Source organism: Ictalurus punctatus, chromosome 10 (genome assembly GCF_001660625.3).
Source record: "Ictalurus punctatus breed USDA103 chromosome 10, Coco_2.0, whole genome shotgun sequence".
NCBI classification, from domain to species: Eukaryota; Metazoa; Chordata; class Actinopteri; order Siluriformes; family Ictaluridae; genus Ictalurus; species Ictalurus punctatus.
The window spans coordinates 26,497,241-26,514,560 of record NC_030425.2 but is presented as its reverse complement, the minus strand read 5'-3'; the positions used below and the strand labels follow the sequence as shown (position 1 = coordinate 26,514,560).

General features: G+C 37.2%; 1 protein-coding gene across 4 annotated transcripts; it reads right to left on the bottom strand.

Annotated features, from left to right (window-relative positions):
• Positions 1–824: 824 nt before the first annotated feature.
• On the bottom strand, positions 825–15,147 carry nqo1 (NAD(P)H dehydrogenase, quinone 1). 4 transcript variants are annotated; one of them, XM_017477260.3, is made up of 6 exons: positions 15,052–15,147; positions 3,925–4,092; positions 2,644–2,774; positions 2,392–2,505; positions 1,638–1,739; positions 825–1,548 (listed from the first exon to the last, which is right to left on the bottom strand). In XM_017477260.3, exons 1-6 carry the CDS (start codon positions 15,053–15,055, stop codon positions 1,246–1,248), a joined length of 822 nt encoding a protein of 273 aa, XP_017332749.1. In that variant the 5' UTR covers positions 15,056–15,147; the 3' UTR covers positions 825–1,245.
• Positions 15,148–17,320: the final 2,173 nt, after the last annotated feature.

Sequence of the window (17,320 nt, the reverse complement as noted above, 5' to 3'; positions counted from 1 at the left end):
GTAAAGCGCACCTATTATGCTTTTGAAATGTGCCTAATTTTGTTTTAAAGATCTCATACAATAGATTTATATGCATCCAAGGTCAGAAACACTTTAATGTGCTCATAATTTAAACTGCAGCATTACCTCCAACCCCCCCAGGGTCACAAACGACTTGTTAAATGATTCGTTCTAAATGATTCACTCTAAACTCCTCCTTTCAGAGAGCATACTCTGCTCTGATTGGTCAGATGTCCCAGACTGTTGTGATTGGTCTATAGGTTAGTACAGGAAGTCTGGAATCACTAACGTTTCAGCTGTTCAGAATCGGTTCCTTCTTTTGTGAGTCAATAACTCCGTTTGTCGTGCGCTTTGATTTTTGAAACTTTGCAGACGTTTTTACATTCACAAACAGCTCTAACACACTACATGAAAGATAATATCTGAAAAACCATAAAAGGTGCACTTTAACTAACTACTTTAGGAGGGGAATATAAAAACAGAGCTAAAAGACTAAAGCCTTGCCGCTAGGGGGCGCGCGAGAGCCATAAAAATATATGAATAGGACTAAATGAAGCCAATGTACAATTAGACTTAAAATATTTCTGAAAAATAAAAACTTTTTTTTTTAATTCAGAACTTTAGATGTGGAATGAATTCACTAAACTGGTATGACTTTCAGCATTTGATAAATACACAATACATTAATTCAATAAAATGAATACATTTGATAAATATATAAATCAGTTTATTTATATCTATTTATATATTAAGCAGGTGTTGTTATGAAGAAGCTTTACAAACTTTAATGACTGAAATAATAAAAAAAAAAGATGACTACAGTGTATTTTTGAAGTTATTTATTTATTTTTTTAAAGTAAGCTACAATTTAAAAAACCATTCAGTTTGGTCAAAGATTTACTGCCTAACTGATTAATGGTGTAGAGAGGTCACATGGGAACATGCATACAAGAACATGTATACAGGTTAAACCAATGTAAAACATACAGTACATAGTTCAACGTTACAGTAGTTAAGACGTAACGTTACGTTTTTTTTATATTATTTTTAGAAATCAGTGTCCATATATTTGCTTTAGACATATAAGGTTAAACTTAAATCAGAATCAAATAAGTTTCCAAATGAAATCTTCACATTTCAGGTTAATTGTGTGAATCCTTCATGATTTACGATTCAACTACAAACTTGTAGTTGAAACTTGAACTTCTTCAGGGGTTTGTTTAATCAGACGGCTCAGATGGCACCTTATTCAGCCTTGGTCTGGTTGTTTGGAGGAAGAGGTTTTCCCAAGTGATGTGCTGTGGTCAGCCCATATGGTTTAGAAGCAAACTCCTCCTTTACATCTGCCCGGAGTCTGAACCCTGCCTGGAAGTTGAGCTCAAAGAGCTCAGTGGGGGCGAAGGACAGCGGTTTTTCATTCAGCAGTCCTTGCAGCCTGGTCTTCCACGCCTCCAACAAAGCCACTCTCGCATCGGCAGGAGTGTGTGCAGGACTCCAGAAGATCTGCGGGGCCAGAACCTGAAAACCACAGAAGCGCAGAACTCCATTCTGCACAAAACAAATATCGTTATTTAGTTCTGTTACAAGAAAGTCTGAATTTATGTCTAGTCTAGTATCAACACCAAAACATATTTCACCTGTAAAGGCCAGAGTGCAACATTGATGTCTCCATTGAGGCCGTCTGGCAGGTACATGGACTCCATTCCTCCAGTAGTGAATGACAACATGGCCTTTTTATTCTACAATATAAAATAAACATGATTAAATGTGATTTTGAGCTGAATATGCTCCAAATAATTACCCTCAATGCTAGTTATTTATCTGTAGGTTTGAGATATCATATATTATATATTTATATATATAAAAAATTATATAATAATTATGAGCAAAAACTAAAACAAAAAGGTAAAAAAAAGAAAAACCAAAATGAAAAATAAAAAGAACAAAAAAGTACAAGTATATAGAACAAAACTAATTGTATATAAAAAAAGTAACAAATACAAAAATAGAAACAAAAATGCTAACTAATTTAAAATAAAAAAAATATAGATAAAAACAAAACAAAAATTAAAAATCAAAAGAAATCACAACTAAATAAAAATGAGAAAACTGGTGGAAATTGAGTTTTAAAATAAAGCACATACTTATAATCATTAGTGATATATTTTTAAAAAATGTTTGAAACATGTTTTTCTCAGTCCAAAGATGTTATACTGTGTTTATTAATTTCTCTTAAAGGATCAGACACAAGATTTAGGACAATCTGTCCCTAAAACAAAAAAAAAACCTTATTTTTAGTTTGTAAAAGTCAAACTTTTTTTTTTTTTTTTTTTTTTTTAAAAAGACAATAAAAACCATCGGAACTGATGTTTGAGTGTGTGCGTTTCAGACCTTGAACATGCCGTTGTCGTAAAGGTTCTGTAGAGAGTAGGCGAATCCCTGAGTCATCACTCGGTCTATCCAGCCTTTCATTATAGCAGGGACGCTGAACCAGTAAAGTGGAAACTGCAATAACAATTCAAAAACAATGCTTCATTTGTTTCTCTCACACTAGAAATATAAGTAACGTGAGAATGCAGAGAAGAGGACAAAACTGGGAGAGGTAAAAAAAATAAATTAAAAAGGTGAGACGTATGAAGAGACCTGGAAGATGATGAGGTCAGCCTGCTCCACTTTACGGTGCTCTTCTTTAATGTCGTCACTCAGTCTACCCTCCTTACAAGCGAGCCCGGTCTCCTCGTTGTACAGGAAGTGTTCAGGGTTCTTCAGTTTACCTGCAACCAGGACAAACCAAGTGGATACAAAGCAGGCTGTGGAACTGTGGAAGTTCTCCTCTAAGAGCACTTAAATGTAGATTGATGCCACCTGCAGTACCTCATCTCTGATGTATATCTGTCTAGGACATAAATGACCTCAATTCATTCAATCAGTTATAAATAACATTAAACAAGTTCTGTGTTAGGCTGCATTCACGTGGTATTTCTCAAACTTCAGGGAAGTTATCACAAAATGGCTGCTTCCAAAGGTGAAAAACTAAAAGTAGTTTTTTCTTTTCCCAGGAAAACAAACAGCTATGTAAGTGGTGTTGCATCCTGTCTCATTTGTAAGTTTCAACCAAAGCATCAAACAAATGAGGTAAATGTAAATTTACAAAATGTATAAATGTAACCCTCAGCCGCTTTTTATCTCTTGACCAATCAGGTTACACGTTGAGAATTAAGTGAGGAAAAAAACAAAACACGGAGGGCAAAGTGAAGGCGTTGAATTTAAAACAGCAGCCGATCTACACAACATTAAATGTAACATTAAGCACACAAAAAGTATGTTTCATTCTTTAACTAATAAAATTGAATTCATTAAATGTCATTATTAAAACAGTAAAACGTAAACATGGAGGGGAGTGCCGATGTAAATTGGATCTCGTTAGCGGGTGAATATAAAGAGATTTATGACATGTTGAATCCAAAATATTTAATTGCCAATATTCTAATGTCGAATTCAACTGAAAAATAACAACTTGCCTATTTTTCGGACTTCGTTTGCATTGCTGATAATACTGAGGATATGTCTCCATCCGCTTCCTGGTTCAGTAGTCAGGGCACTGATCAGGGAGTCGGCCATTTTAAGGGCAATTGCAAAATCCTTTCAGTGCACTGGAACGTTCGCTCACAAAAACCAGGGAGCATCCATGCTCACTATGTTCCCTTACAGGAAGACCGAGTATATTCCTATAGCTTTTTTACATGACCAGACCTCATGATATCATAATATCTAAACTGTATCATTGGCGAAATGTAATTATCATAGTATTTATTTAAGCACAAGAGAGTTGTCATTTCTACAGTATTACACAGTTAAGAACAGCATCAGCCCCTGATTTTACAAACACTACGGAACCTTTATTAAAGTGGACTGTTTGCTGACCTTTGACATCATCCGCTGTTGCTACAGCTCGGAATTTCATGGCGTAGAGATCCGACACGAGGACCTTACAGCCCTGATCGGTGAGAGTCTTCACGGCCGCATCCTTCGCCGCACAGTTAAAAGACTTCGGACTCTGATGTGCATAAACAATCAGCACCGTCTTGTCTGCTGAAACAAAGAACACAGAGAGAGAGAGATTTAAAAAAAAAACAAACAAAAAAAAAACAAAAAACCCACGAATCAGGTTTTCAGAGGCTCTGCGTGTTTGGATCTTTACATGAAAGAAGAAGAAAAAAAAAGGCAGCACATTAATTCTGCTTAAAAGAATCTAAGTAAATTCGTTACTTTTCCAAGTTCCCAAGGACAAAGGTTTTTAAACTTTTTGTACCCCCATGATCTCAATGTAGATTCCCCTGAACAACTTCTAACTCTTAAATAATAGGCACATTAGGGAACTACAGAATGCCTACCATCATATTTAGTTATTGGATTAAATCATTTTGATTCAAGGGATTTACAGTCAATTAGTTCTTATTAATGAATTAGTTAAACAATAATTATAACCCTGAGTTTAGTTCAAAGTTAGTGGTGTAACGATACACAAAATTCAAATTCGACATGATACGGTGGTGTCTCGATATGATACAGTAAAAATAAGCATTGCTGGAAAGAGCCTTAGGTTAGTATTTTTAATTGATTAAAACATTCAACATCATAAAAGTACAACAACTATAACGTAACAATGAGGAAGTGTTCCATGGAATGTAATCTGTGCATTTGACTGAGTAAACATTAACTCTCAGGCCAAGCCTTCACTGGTGTGACTCAAGGGGGCGTGTCTGAACATGGGGCTTTTCATTTTGCATTCTGCTCTTAGCAAGCTATTGTTCTCTGTAGATGTTTTTGAATCCAGCTTTCTCCACCATTGGGTGTCACTCGCCTGCGTCACTCAATGCAGATACGTGGACGTGTCTGTGATAAACGTTGGAACTCACCTGGAAGCCAAAGAGCTCCCATATACCAGGGCTTAACGATCTGGGGGAATCTATCAGTTCTGGCTTGCTGCGGATACGTTAATATGCTAGCTCGAGATTTTTTTTGAAATCCCTGTAGCCTCTTCTTCTGATTCTACTTCTTCAGAAGAGGGAGTGTGGGCTTGATTATGTTGTATTTTGTAACTTTATTACACCACACACACAATATAAGTGCTATTTTACCATACAGCCTATTTAACATCTTAGAGGTCGACCGATATTGGATTTGATACTAATAACTAAGTCGGGCGGTACCTGCCAATAAAAGATTTAAATAGTTTTTTAAATTGATAGTGAATGAAAATATAACGCTGAACTTTACTATAAAAATAAACAGTACTGTACCATGAAAATGTATTGCACTTTTTTTAAAAACGAAATATATAAATATTAATATATATTAACTATTAATAAATATTAAAGTAAATAAATTATACATGTCCAAACTGAACCAAAAAATAAGACTCAAAATAACAAATAAAAATATAGACAACTAAAATGAATTTTAAAAAAATGAAAAAATAAAAAACACTTCAAATAACACGACAAATTTGTCAGTGATAGTTTTTATTTTGCCTTTAGAGGCTGCTCTCATACTGTATAATGACAGTAACCGGTTGGTGTGGATTTTTGTGAACCTCTATACTGTATAGTTTGATATACAGACGTATCAAATTGACCACCACATATTGAACAATACCATACGCCACACTGTTACACCTCTAATATAATAATAAAATTGTGGACCCTTTGGCTATACATCACAGGCCTTACTTTAATTGTCTCCTTGCATTTGACTGAAATACTTGTCTTTTACATTTACTGAAAAATATGGAAGGAGGCAGAAAGATGCGTTGGAAGAGTTGTATTTTTTTTTTTCGAGAAACAACAAAATTCAATTGTTTATTCAATTAATGCTACCCCTGTTCTTCTCAATAGTGTATCCTGTGTAGTTATCTATTTTTCATACCACAGCACTGTACTCAATTCTCAAATCTGATTGGTCAGAATGTGGTGATCTATTTTCTATAACTCCATAGCTAAGCACAACATTAAATGCAACCGTGAAAACATACAAATGTCATTCTTTAATTAATAAATAATAATAATTGCTCGTAATTTGCTGTGGTAGAAGAGCAATGAAACACATCGGTACATGTATAGTAACTCCGCTTCACATCAGGCCACATCACACCACTCAGTCATTCATTATTTTCCTTTAACCGCACACCCGGGAAGCATGTTGAAAAGGACTCTACAAAGCTCATGAATTAATTAGTGTTAGTTCCTTAAGTTGTTTTAATCAAGGGTTTTGGAACACGGTAAAATCTGTGTTAAGCCAGTTGTCTTCAAACTCATCCAAAAGGTATCTGCATTATTTATTGAATTATTGAATATATGAAGTAGCTTACACATCAGGAACCCACCTATTCGTTGAAATTTAGATGTACAAAAACAGTGCGACACCATGGGTCTCAGGCTGGAGGCTTTCCAAATACAATGCTGTATTAAAAGGACAGACTTTTCCACGATAAACCGAGCAAAGGACCGGCCCTCATTTGCAGAGGAAAATCTAATGGAGTCTGAATGAGTTTCCTAGACACTGACCACAACCTGGTTTACATTTAATCAAATCTGCACTGCACTGGCCAACATCTGCATGCAAGTGTGCTTTGAAATAAGATTAGATCTTATGTGTTTATCAATGCTATAGGCATTATAGTTAACAAACGTCACCTACAAAGGCTGGGAATGATGAAGACACTCACAGTTGAATCATGAGCATTACTTCAACTCTTGAGCCCACTCATGAGCCTCCTGGACAGCTGATTTGTTTGGCATGAGCCTCCAAATCATGTGTTTTCTGACCTTTTAACTAGCAAACACATCCGAGCAGAAATTGTGGCACCGTTTTGGGCGTCTGTGGATCAGGTGGTAGTGCGGGTTGTCCACTAATCATAGGGTTGGTGGTTCGATTCCCGGCCCACGTGACTCCACATGCCGAAGTGTCCTTGGGCAAGACACTGAACCCAAAGTTGCTCCCGATGCCTAGCTAGGGCCTTGCATGGCAGCTCTGCTACCATTGGTGTGTGAGAACTAGTGTAAAGTGCTTTATATAACCGCTAAGGTTAACAAAGCGCTATTTAAGTCCAGACCATTTACCATTTCTCCAAAACCCAAGAATATGGAATTTTGCAGATGGTGTGCATTTCTCCAGTCTGGCTGTTGATTAAATAAAAGCTCCAGTTCCAAGGTAAATCACAGGTTTATGTTAATGCACTTTATCTTATACATTATCATTTCTATAACAACCTACACAGAGACTTGTATGGTGGATGATACATGTACGTAACTGATTAATCGTGTAATTGGTGATAAGGTGAAGTTTTCTGTAAGGAGACCATTAAGTAGCTGTTATAGAAGGAGTCTCCGGCGTCAGCACTTCAGACGTCAGTAACAGTCAGCTGTAACATGAAGTTTTCATCACAGGGAAACTGCACTTTTCAGTTTCTCAGTATCATGGCAAGTCTGCTGAAGAAATGACTGTCACTGCTTTAAAGTGAGTAATAACAAGAACTAACTATTTTGTGGATGTTCCACAACATTAAACAAATAAATGAGCAAAATGTACAACATTTCGTTCTTTAATAATAGTGAAAAAAATTAAGTGTTGGTAAATTGCTGTGGTTTAAGAGGAATAAAACACTTCTATGCATGCTGTAATAGGAAAACTATTACTAAAACTAAAACATCCCCATGATTAGTCTCCTATAACAACATGCCTATGGAGTATTTTATTCCTTACAAACTGAATGACCTGTGTGTAGGTGACGTATAAAGTGTCCTCATAAAAATAAAATAAAAATTTAAAAAATAAAAAATTTCCTTAAAGAAAAACAGTAGAAAGAAATTTACAAGTTCGTATTTGTTTGCATATCCTCTACATACAATTCCTACAACTGCAAAGTGTAGCCTATATCAGGGGTTCCCAAACTTTTCCAGGGCAAGGCCCCCATTAACATTTGACTGAGGCCCCCCTTTTGCAAGATGTCTTTAAAACACATTAAAAATACAGACTTCTGAATACACCCCCCCCCCCCTTTTTATTATTATTACTTACATCTTACACCTTTACATTAGGAATTATATAAAGTGTAATATATATATATATATATTACACCTTTACATTAGGAATTATATAAAGTGTAATATATATATATATATATATATATATATATATATATATATATATATATATATATATATATATATATATATATACACACACACACACACACACAATATATACACATACAAAAAAATCATGTATTCATTTATTTTTCACATCAAATTGTTAGCCTAGATCAGTGGTTTTCAAAGAGGGGGCCGCCAGGGGGCCTCAAAAATTTGATGTGAAAAATAAATATATGCATGATTTTCTTTTTCTCATTCTCAGACAACCACACACACACAAGCAAATCAATCAATTCCTAATGTAATGTAATGTAAAGATGTAAGATGTAATTATTAATTTAAAAAAGGGGGATATATTCACAAGTCTGTATTTTTAATGTGTTTTAAAGACATCTTGCAAAAGGTGGGCCTCAGTCAAATGTGAATGCCATTTGGGGGGCCGTGCACTGGAAAAGTTTGGGAACCCCTGGTTGAGATGATACACAAAAATATTTACATGACAAACAGCCTAAATTATTTTGAATAAATGAATGAACATGAATGTTTTCTAACACAATGGCAAAAAAATAAAAAAATCTGCCACATTTAAAAAAAAAACCAAACAACAACAAAAAAAACCCCTGAGTTTTGTGATGGATTTAATCAACATTTACAGAAACATCTATTCAAGACAGCTATTTATTACCAAGTGCTTATAATACGCACGTTTTAGACAGCGTGTAATTTATCCTGGGTTAAATAACATCATATATCAACCATCATTAATGTTGTTTTTGGAGTCGTCCAAGGCAACCTCCTTGGATGCAAGTGGAAAACTATTTAGGTTTACAGGAATACACCTGGGGTGTGGAGTTACCCTGGTGCATTTCTCTCTCTCTCTCTCTCTCTCTCTCTCTCTCTCTCTCTCTCTCTCTCTCTCTCTCACACACACACACACACACACACACACACACACACACACACACACACACAGAGTTTGATTGTGATTAATATCCAAAACACTTTTTTAAAGGCTTTGCATACTAGCAAAGTTAAATCTCCATACACACCAGAATGCAGAACACATTCTGAATGAGAAAACCAAATCAAACCAAACCAATTTTTTTTTTAAACACTGCAATGTAAAGTAGTTGGTAACATATCTCACCCATTGTTGCTGTTCCTGGTTGAGAGGTAAGTAGTCCTGTGAGGTTGGAGAACTGCACTGATATGGGAGGATTATCTGGGAGCTTGATCTTGAGCAGGACTCGCGTGAGAAGCGCTGCTGAGATATGATCGACGTACAAAAACAATGGAGAGGCGGATCCCTTGCTTTGTAGGACATCATGTGTTACTAGACGTCACGTGTTAATAGAGTATTAAAACGTGTGAATAGTTCACAGCTGGATCACTTCACACGAAGTGCGGTGGAACCACTCACAGCACTATTATGCCCCTGTGCGTCATAGTCACATCAACAACTGCGGAAGTGGTCACGCGTAATTGCGCAGATAATGTCACCAAGCAACTGCGTGGATATAATATAATATAATATAATTTAAAGATAAAAAATAAATAAATAAATAAAAACTTCTACGAAGCCTTCTTTTAAGCAGTGACTTTCTAGAGTCCTGAAGGCAAAATGTGATTGGACCGTGATTAGTCAGATGATAACCATGTGTCATCAGACCATCCTGCTTGTGTGTTAAAGTAAACTTTCTGCAAATGGACTCACTGCTTTTTGGTGTTCAGAGTGCACTCAAAATGGAGCTCAGGTCTCAGCTTTCTCTCTGGAAAGTTCATGAACCCACCTGTTGTACACACTAGTGTACAACTCAAAACTCAGCTGACATAAACAATGTCGTTCAAAATGGTTTATTTTTGCATGCTGTCAAGCTCTCTGGAGATGGAAAATACTATCAAGAGAGCAACAGCTGGAAAAGATGAGATGTGGCTGGAAAAATGAGAAGAAGAACGCAAAGACGAGAGGGAATTTTGTGGAGATATCAAATCCAATTCATGTTTTATAGCATTCTTGCTGGGACACACACACACACACACACAATAAACCATCACAGAAATTCTAATGGTTTCCACTATAAATACTATTACAAACCATCAGTTGTTAAATATTAAAACCATTATTGGTCCTTAATGGTATCCATTAGACACAACATGCCACCAACAGAGGGCAACAAATTACTAGAGATCCACAGGGACCATTTCAGTTTTCATAGACTGTCATAGACTGAATAGACTATGAAGGTGCAATGCAATGACTGTAAACTATATGGCCAAAAGTATATGGACACCTGACCAACACACCCATATGTGGGTCTTCCCCAAACTGTTGCCACAAAGTTGGAAGAACTAGACTGGCCTCAAGAACAGAGCACTGGCCTCAACCCCACTGAACACCTTTGGGATGAAGTGGAACGCTGACTACTAGCCAGACCTTCTCGTCCAACATCGCTGTCTGACCTCGCTAATGCTCATAGGGCTGAATGGATAAATCCCTACAGCTATGTGCAAAAATCTAGTGGAAAGCCTTCTAAGAAGAGTGTCTGGTTATTATAACACCAAGTGGACTCAATCTAAATAAATTTTGGCCACATGGTGTATGTGTTTAATGCTCCAAATATCCGTAACTGTATTCCAAGTGCATTTGCTGTATTGACATCAATGACTCAGCATAAAAAAATGCTGTCACTGAACTATGGAATACCACATGTATGAAAACACCCTGAAAGGATCATAGCATTCAAGGTGTGTATACATATTATAATCTCATAAACTATGAATAATGATAGAACAATACACAGCTGGCATGCACCCTGAAAAGCAAATACCAGTAAGTGTACTATGTAATTAACTCAGCAACAAACAGTTTGTGTTTCTCTGTAATAAAATATGCCTCATTACTAATTTATTTTCTCTTTTCAATCCTGAAGCTTCTATCACTGTATGTGTGTGTGTGTGTGTGTGTGTGTGTGTGTGTGTGTGTGTGTGTGTGTGTGTGTGTGTGTGTGTGTGTGTGTGTGTGTGTGTGTGTGTGTGTGTGTGTGTGTGTGTGTGTGTGTGTTCAGTAGAAGTTGCTGCACTTACTGTTTTGTGGCTCAGAGAGACAAGCATCTAATGCTGAAGTTAAAAGTTAGAGCAGTCTCACACACACACACACACACACACACACACACACACACACACACACACACACACACACACGAGTGCAATATACTACACAACCTGTCCTGTGTATATAGTATATGTATATTGACTTTTTTTAAAGACAGAAAATATAGTGGTCATATTGACTAGTAACACATTTGTTAATAGCCATTTATTAATAGCTAGATCAGGGGTTCTGAAAATTTTTTGACCATATAAATGGACGATATCTGTGACCCCCAAGCCTTGCATGTGTTAAATAAGTGGCAACCACAAACCTAACGCAGAAACTCTTAACAATACTTGAACTCTTCCTAAACATACACCTTACAAAAAAAAAAAAACAATTCCATTCTTCAAATGATTTCTTCCTTAACCGTGTGTCAGTTGCATGTAATCCTCAGAGCTAGGCCCTAGTACGTGCAGAGCCCATATGCACGTTTTCATCCATCCATCCATCCATCTTCTACCGCTTACTCGCGGGGAACCTGGAACCTATCCCAGGGAGCATTGGGCACAAGGCGGGGTACACCCTGGACAGGGTGCATGTCTACCATACAGTCCATCGCAGGGCACAATCACATGCACACTCACACACCCATTCATACACTACGGACACCTTAGACACGCCAATCAGCCTACCCTGCATGTCTTTGGACAGGGGGAGGAAACCGGAGTACCTGGAGGAGAACAAGCAAACTCCGCACACACAGGGCCCCGGCGGGATTTGGCAGATGCTCTAATCTAGAGCGACTTACATTTATCTCTTTTTTTTTTTTTACACAATTGAGCTGTTGAGGGTTAAAGGTCAATTACTCAGCAGTCGCAGCTTGGTAGTGCTCGAATCAACTCATAGTATTTGTTTAGGTCATTGTTTTATGAGTGACAAAGTGAGCTTGTTGGGTGACTACCTTTGCTAGTGTTGTGGAAGAATGAGTTGATTCAAGACGTATGAAATATTTTGATAATTTTACTGCATTTTGCTTGTGAAATTAACTGCTGTGCCAAGCTGAAAGTCGGTTAGGAGAACTGTGTGAAGAGTTTTGAATAAGTGACCTAAGTATTGAGAAATGGGTTCTAGTGATTGTAAAAAACAAAAAACAAAAAACAAAACAAAACTGTAATAGCCATTTATTAATAGCTAGTTCAGGGGTTCCTAAAAGTTTTGCCCTTATAAATGGATGATATCTGTGACCCCCATGCCTTGACCATCCTGCGTTATTATATTCCAGATAATGGAATAATTTCCATATAATTTAGGAATTGTAACATTTGAACATTTTATCATATATCAGTAACATAGTATGTGTTAAATAAGCGGCAACCACAAACCCAACGCAGAAACTCTTAACAATACCTGAACTCTTCCTAAACATACACCTTACAAAAAAAACCCCCTGAATTCTAGAGTTTTCAAAATTCTTCAAATGATTTCTTCCTTAACTGTGTGTCAGTTGCATGAAAAAAACCAAACAAACAAAAAAAAAAACACAATCAGTTTAGTAGACAAGCTACACATTAGCAAAAAATGATCCGCCTCAGTTGAGTGCATAAGTTTTTTATGTGCTTTTTTTTTTTTTTTTTTTTTTTTAAAGATTTTATTCACATATGGTGTTTCCATCCAGCGTTTTTAAAAAAATGCAATATCCCAAAATTCGCATAAAAATGCGTGGATGGAAACAGCCAGTGGCATATTTAGCTGAGTTTACAGTACCTTAAAAAAAAAAAAAAAGTCAGATTATATGTCTAGATCAAGCACATGTTGGGGAACGATCTATCCGCATGTTTAAAAATTTCTACTGTACAGTGAATGTTCCCATAACTATAATACTGGTTTGGTGACACTGTTGGTGCCGTAGGCAGATTTATGATCAGATAAAAAAAACAACAACATAATAAAATGAAAACACACCTTCCATTGACAACTTACTACTCTTATATCAGTATGAGGAAACGAAACATTTGGGCTCTATTAGGCTTTGTTTAAAAGCAGTAAAAAGTTAAATGCCAAATTTCCCCACAAGGTCACAACTGTCAGACATTCCTATTATTTGGTCCCGCCCGCCATACTTGTCGTGTTCTGCATGGTCATGAGGACTTCTCTCCAGTTTGGGTGTCACTAACCCAAGTCTTTCTCACTGCTACACCATTTCCCTGCTTTAGTTTCTTTCCCTTTGGCTGTCCTTTCTTTTGCTTTCTGCCTCTATGCTCCAAAATGTTTCCTTTTCAACAGCTTTTCCACCCAAATCCCCCTTTTCTCTCTCACTTCTCATTTTTCCCTAGCTCTATCATACATTCCAGCTCTCAAGCTTCTCCCTCACCCCCACCATTACAGCATATTACTCTCTTCATTTATTTTGCAATACTAGTGTATTTACAGATTACACACTCTCTGCAGTTTGGCTTCTCTTGTTTGGCTCCTCAATGTTCTAATACTCAATGACCTTTTTAATGGCATTCTCAATTAAGAGCTTGACCCAGTGATCTTCAGTGTGATATATTTAAATAAGAACGATCAAACGCGCCAATCTAATATACTGTAAGCACTCTTGCATGGTTAGAAGGTTAGTTCATATACCCTGACTCGAGTCTGATTTTGCAATTACTATCAATCAAAAGCACATTTACCGACTAATTACTTAATTTTTATTTTTTTCGATAGACTTAAATTTAAAACTCTAATGATGCTCATGCTCAAGTTCCTGTTAACACATGTAGCACTACTTGACTATACATTATACAGTATACATTATACAGAAATTATTTATCATAGCAGTATTTGGTGTCACTTAGATGAGGATAGTTTTCCTTTTGAGTCTGGTTCCTATTAAGGTTTCTTCCTCCTGTCGTCTCAGGGAGTTTTTCCTTGACACTGGCTTTCTCATTAGGGATAAATTATTATTATTTTTAATTTAAATTTTATATCTGGATTTCTGTAAAGCTGCTTTGTACGAGATGTCCATAGGCCATTCGTTCTTCCTTCACTTCACAGTTCTCAGACTTGTCCCTGAGTTCGCTGGCTATACCCGTTTCCTTTTATCATTCTCAACATTTTTCTCTAAAGGAACGTACTTCTCAAACACACCCAATAACACTAGAGTAAAATCATACAAAAATAAAATGATATTATGTCAGTTTTGTTAGATTAACCATGTCCTTGGGACATGGTTATCAGTGAGATAATCATCAGTGAGAACTAAGGATTCTGTCCATCCATGGTGCCTTTCATTCCGCAGTAGCATTAGCTTCACTCTTGGTAAAATGACCACCTGTGACGGTATCAACTTCCCATTGTTGTGGATAAAAAATATCATAAAATAAACATAAGGGAGAAGAAGGAAAAACGGGCACCTAGACACGTAGAAGCGGGATTAGGCGGACATTGACAGATTGGAATTACGAGCAATTTAAGAGCAGTAATAGTCAAAAAAAGTCAAAAAGAAGTGTACGAGCTGAGGAGCGCTAAAAACACACACACACACTCGTGCAGTCAAGGGCGGGCAAGTAGACACAACATACATAAACACACATGAATAACTTTAATAATATCTTATAGTAATAGAGAAACTCTATAAAAAAAACAGAATAGTAGGATATGCAGGACAGTAGAACTGTAATGATATTAAGAAGTTGGAAGTGCAGTAAACCGCTTTTCAAGTAGTATAAATATATATAAACTAAGAAATATAGTGCAAATATGAAAATAAATTATAAACGAGAAATACAGGAAAAAAAAAAGGAAAATATAACTTACTCATGATTCAGATGGTGAAGATTCTCGTCTCGCAAGGAAAGCCTTAATTTTTAGAGAACCATGAAGAAAGCCAGTTATAAGGGTGGCTGCCCCCCCCTCGAGATAACGATAAGACCAAGGTCCCGCCCGGTTGTTTAGTCGTCTTGCTTACGTCATTTTTTTAACCTAGGGAATTGAGAATCCTGGTTTTTGAGGACCTAGGTAAATGAGAATCCTGGTTTTTGAGAACCTAGGTAAATGAGAATCCTGGTTTTTGACAACCTAGGTAACTAGAAACTCTGGGTTTTTGTTTCCTGGGTTGTTGGAAATGCCTGGGTTCTGATTTTATGTGTAAATTAAAACCCCTGGTTTCAGTTCTATGGGTAAGTGAAATAGGCCTTTTCTGGAAACCTATGGGTTATCTAGTGTGTAAATACAGTATAAATACTGGAGCTTAAGCTCAGGATATGGGGATCACTTCTGAGAATTCTCATCGGTGTGGATCTCGTGTGGTGGAATGGAACAATAAAGCTGGACCCTTGCTTCTTCTCACTCACGGCTGGTGTATTTTTTCTATCTCCAACTGGTCTCAGAGGTAGATGTGAGTATTGGCTTCTAAGTTGAATTTTAAATGTTTTTGGGTAATAGGCTAAATTCGAGCCAACACCATATAACACACCTGTAATATGTACAGACCTGCAATGGGTAGTGAAATAAAAGATCAATAACTAGCTAACTATTAAGCAAAACATAACCCCTAGCGACCATGTATGAATTATTTTATGTTCTAATACATAGCTGCATAAAAAATAGTCAGTGTACCTTTGAAAGGAATGCATTCTGAAGGATACACTCATTCTAGGTCAGAGGTGTCCAATCTTATGCAGAAAGGACTGGTATGGGTCCAGGTTTTCATTCCAGTCAAGCAGGAGTCACACCTGAGTCTACAAATGTTCAATGAGTTGATCTTTGCCTTCAATATACCATCAATATGTGGCTTGTTTGTGGTTGGAATGAAAACCTGCATTCACACCAGCCCTGTCCAGATAAGATTGACGAAGGTGTCTTTAGGTGGACCCACAGATGCACAAGCATCAGGTGAACACTGAAAGGTAAGCGCTACAGTGGCTGACCACACTGCGACCTGGTCCTGGCTCTGCTCTACTAACACCATCTACTTCATAATAGTCTCTGGTGGAAATACTGAGTGATAAAATACCTGCCTTCTTCTGGAAAAATAGCAACATTGCTGTAGACTGTGTAATATTAATACTGGGTGGGACCTCCCTTTGCTCTCAAAACAGCCTCAGTTCTTCAGTTGCGAATCTCCCATTCTACCACATCCCAAAGGTGTTCTCTTGGATTAAGGTCCAGTGACTTGGAAGGCCATTGAAGAACACTGAACTGATTATTATATTCATGAAACTAGTTTGAGACGACTTTTGCATTGTGAAATGGTGCATTATCATGCTGGAACTAGCCATTAGAAGATTAAATTAAATTATGGCCACGAAGTGATGCACATGGTCAGCAACAATACTCAAATAGGCTGTGGCATTCAAGCAATGATTGATTGTTATTACCAGGCCCAAAGTGTGCCATGAAAACATTCCCCACACCATTACACCACCTCCACCAGTCTGGACTGTTAACACAAGGTAGGCTGGGTTCATAGATTCATGCTGTTGGTGCCAAATTCTGGCCCTACCCTCTGCGTGCCAATAGGCATTAAGCCGTTGGACCTGATGTTATATGGCCCTAAAATGTCATGGAAACTCAACATAAACACACAGTTCTTCACTAACTACCATCTAGACCAGGAGTGGGCAATCTTATCCGGAAAAGGCTGGTGTAGGTGCAGGTTTTCATTCCAACCAAGCACGAGGCACACCTGATTCCACCTGTTTAATCAGTTGATCTTGGCTTCCAATAGATTCAGGTGTGGCTTCTGCTTGGTTGGAATGAAAATCTGCACCCACACCGGCACTTTCCGGATAAGACTGCCCACCCCTGATCTAGATTCTACTGTGCTGTACTTACTGGTTGTATAGTCTATTGTATAGGGTTCTGTATGGTCTATTGTAACGGGTTCTGTGTAGTCTATTGTATAGGGTTCAGTATAGTCTATGGTAAGGGGTTCTGTATAGTCTATTGTAACGGGTTCTGTATAGTCGATTGTATAGGGTTCTGTATGGTCGATTGTATAGGGTTCTGTATAGTCTATTGTATAGGGTTCAGTATAGTCAATTGTATACGGTTCTGTATAGTCTATAGTATAGGGTTCTGTATA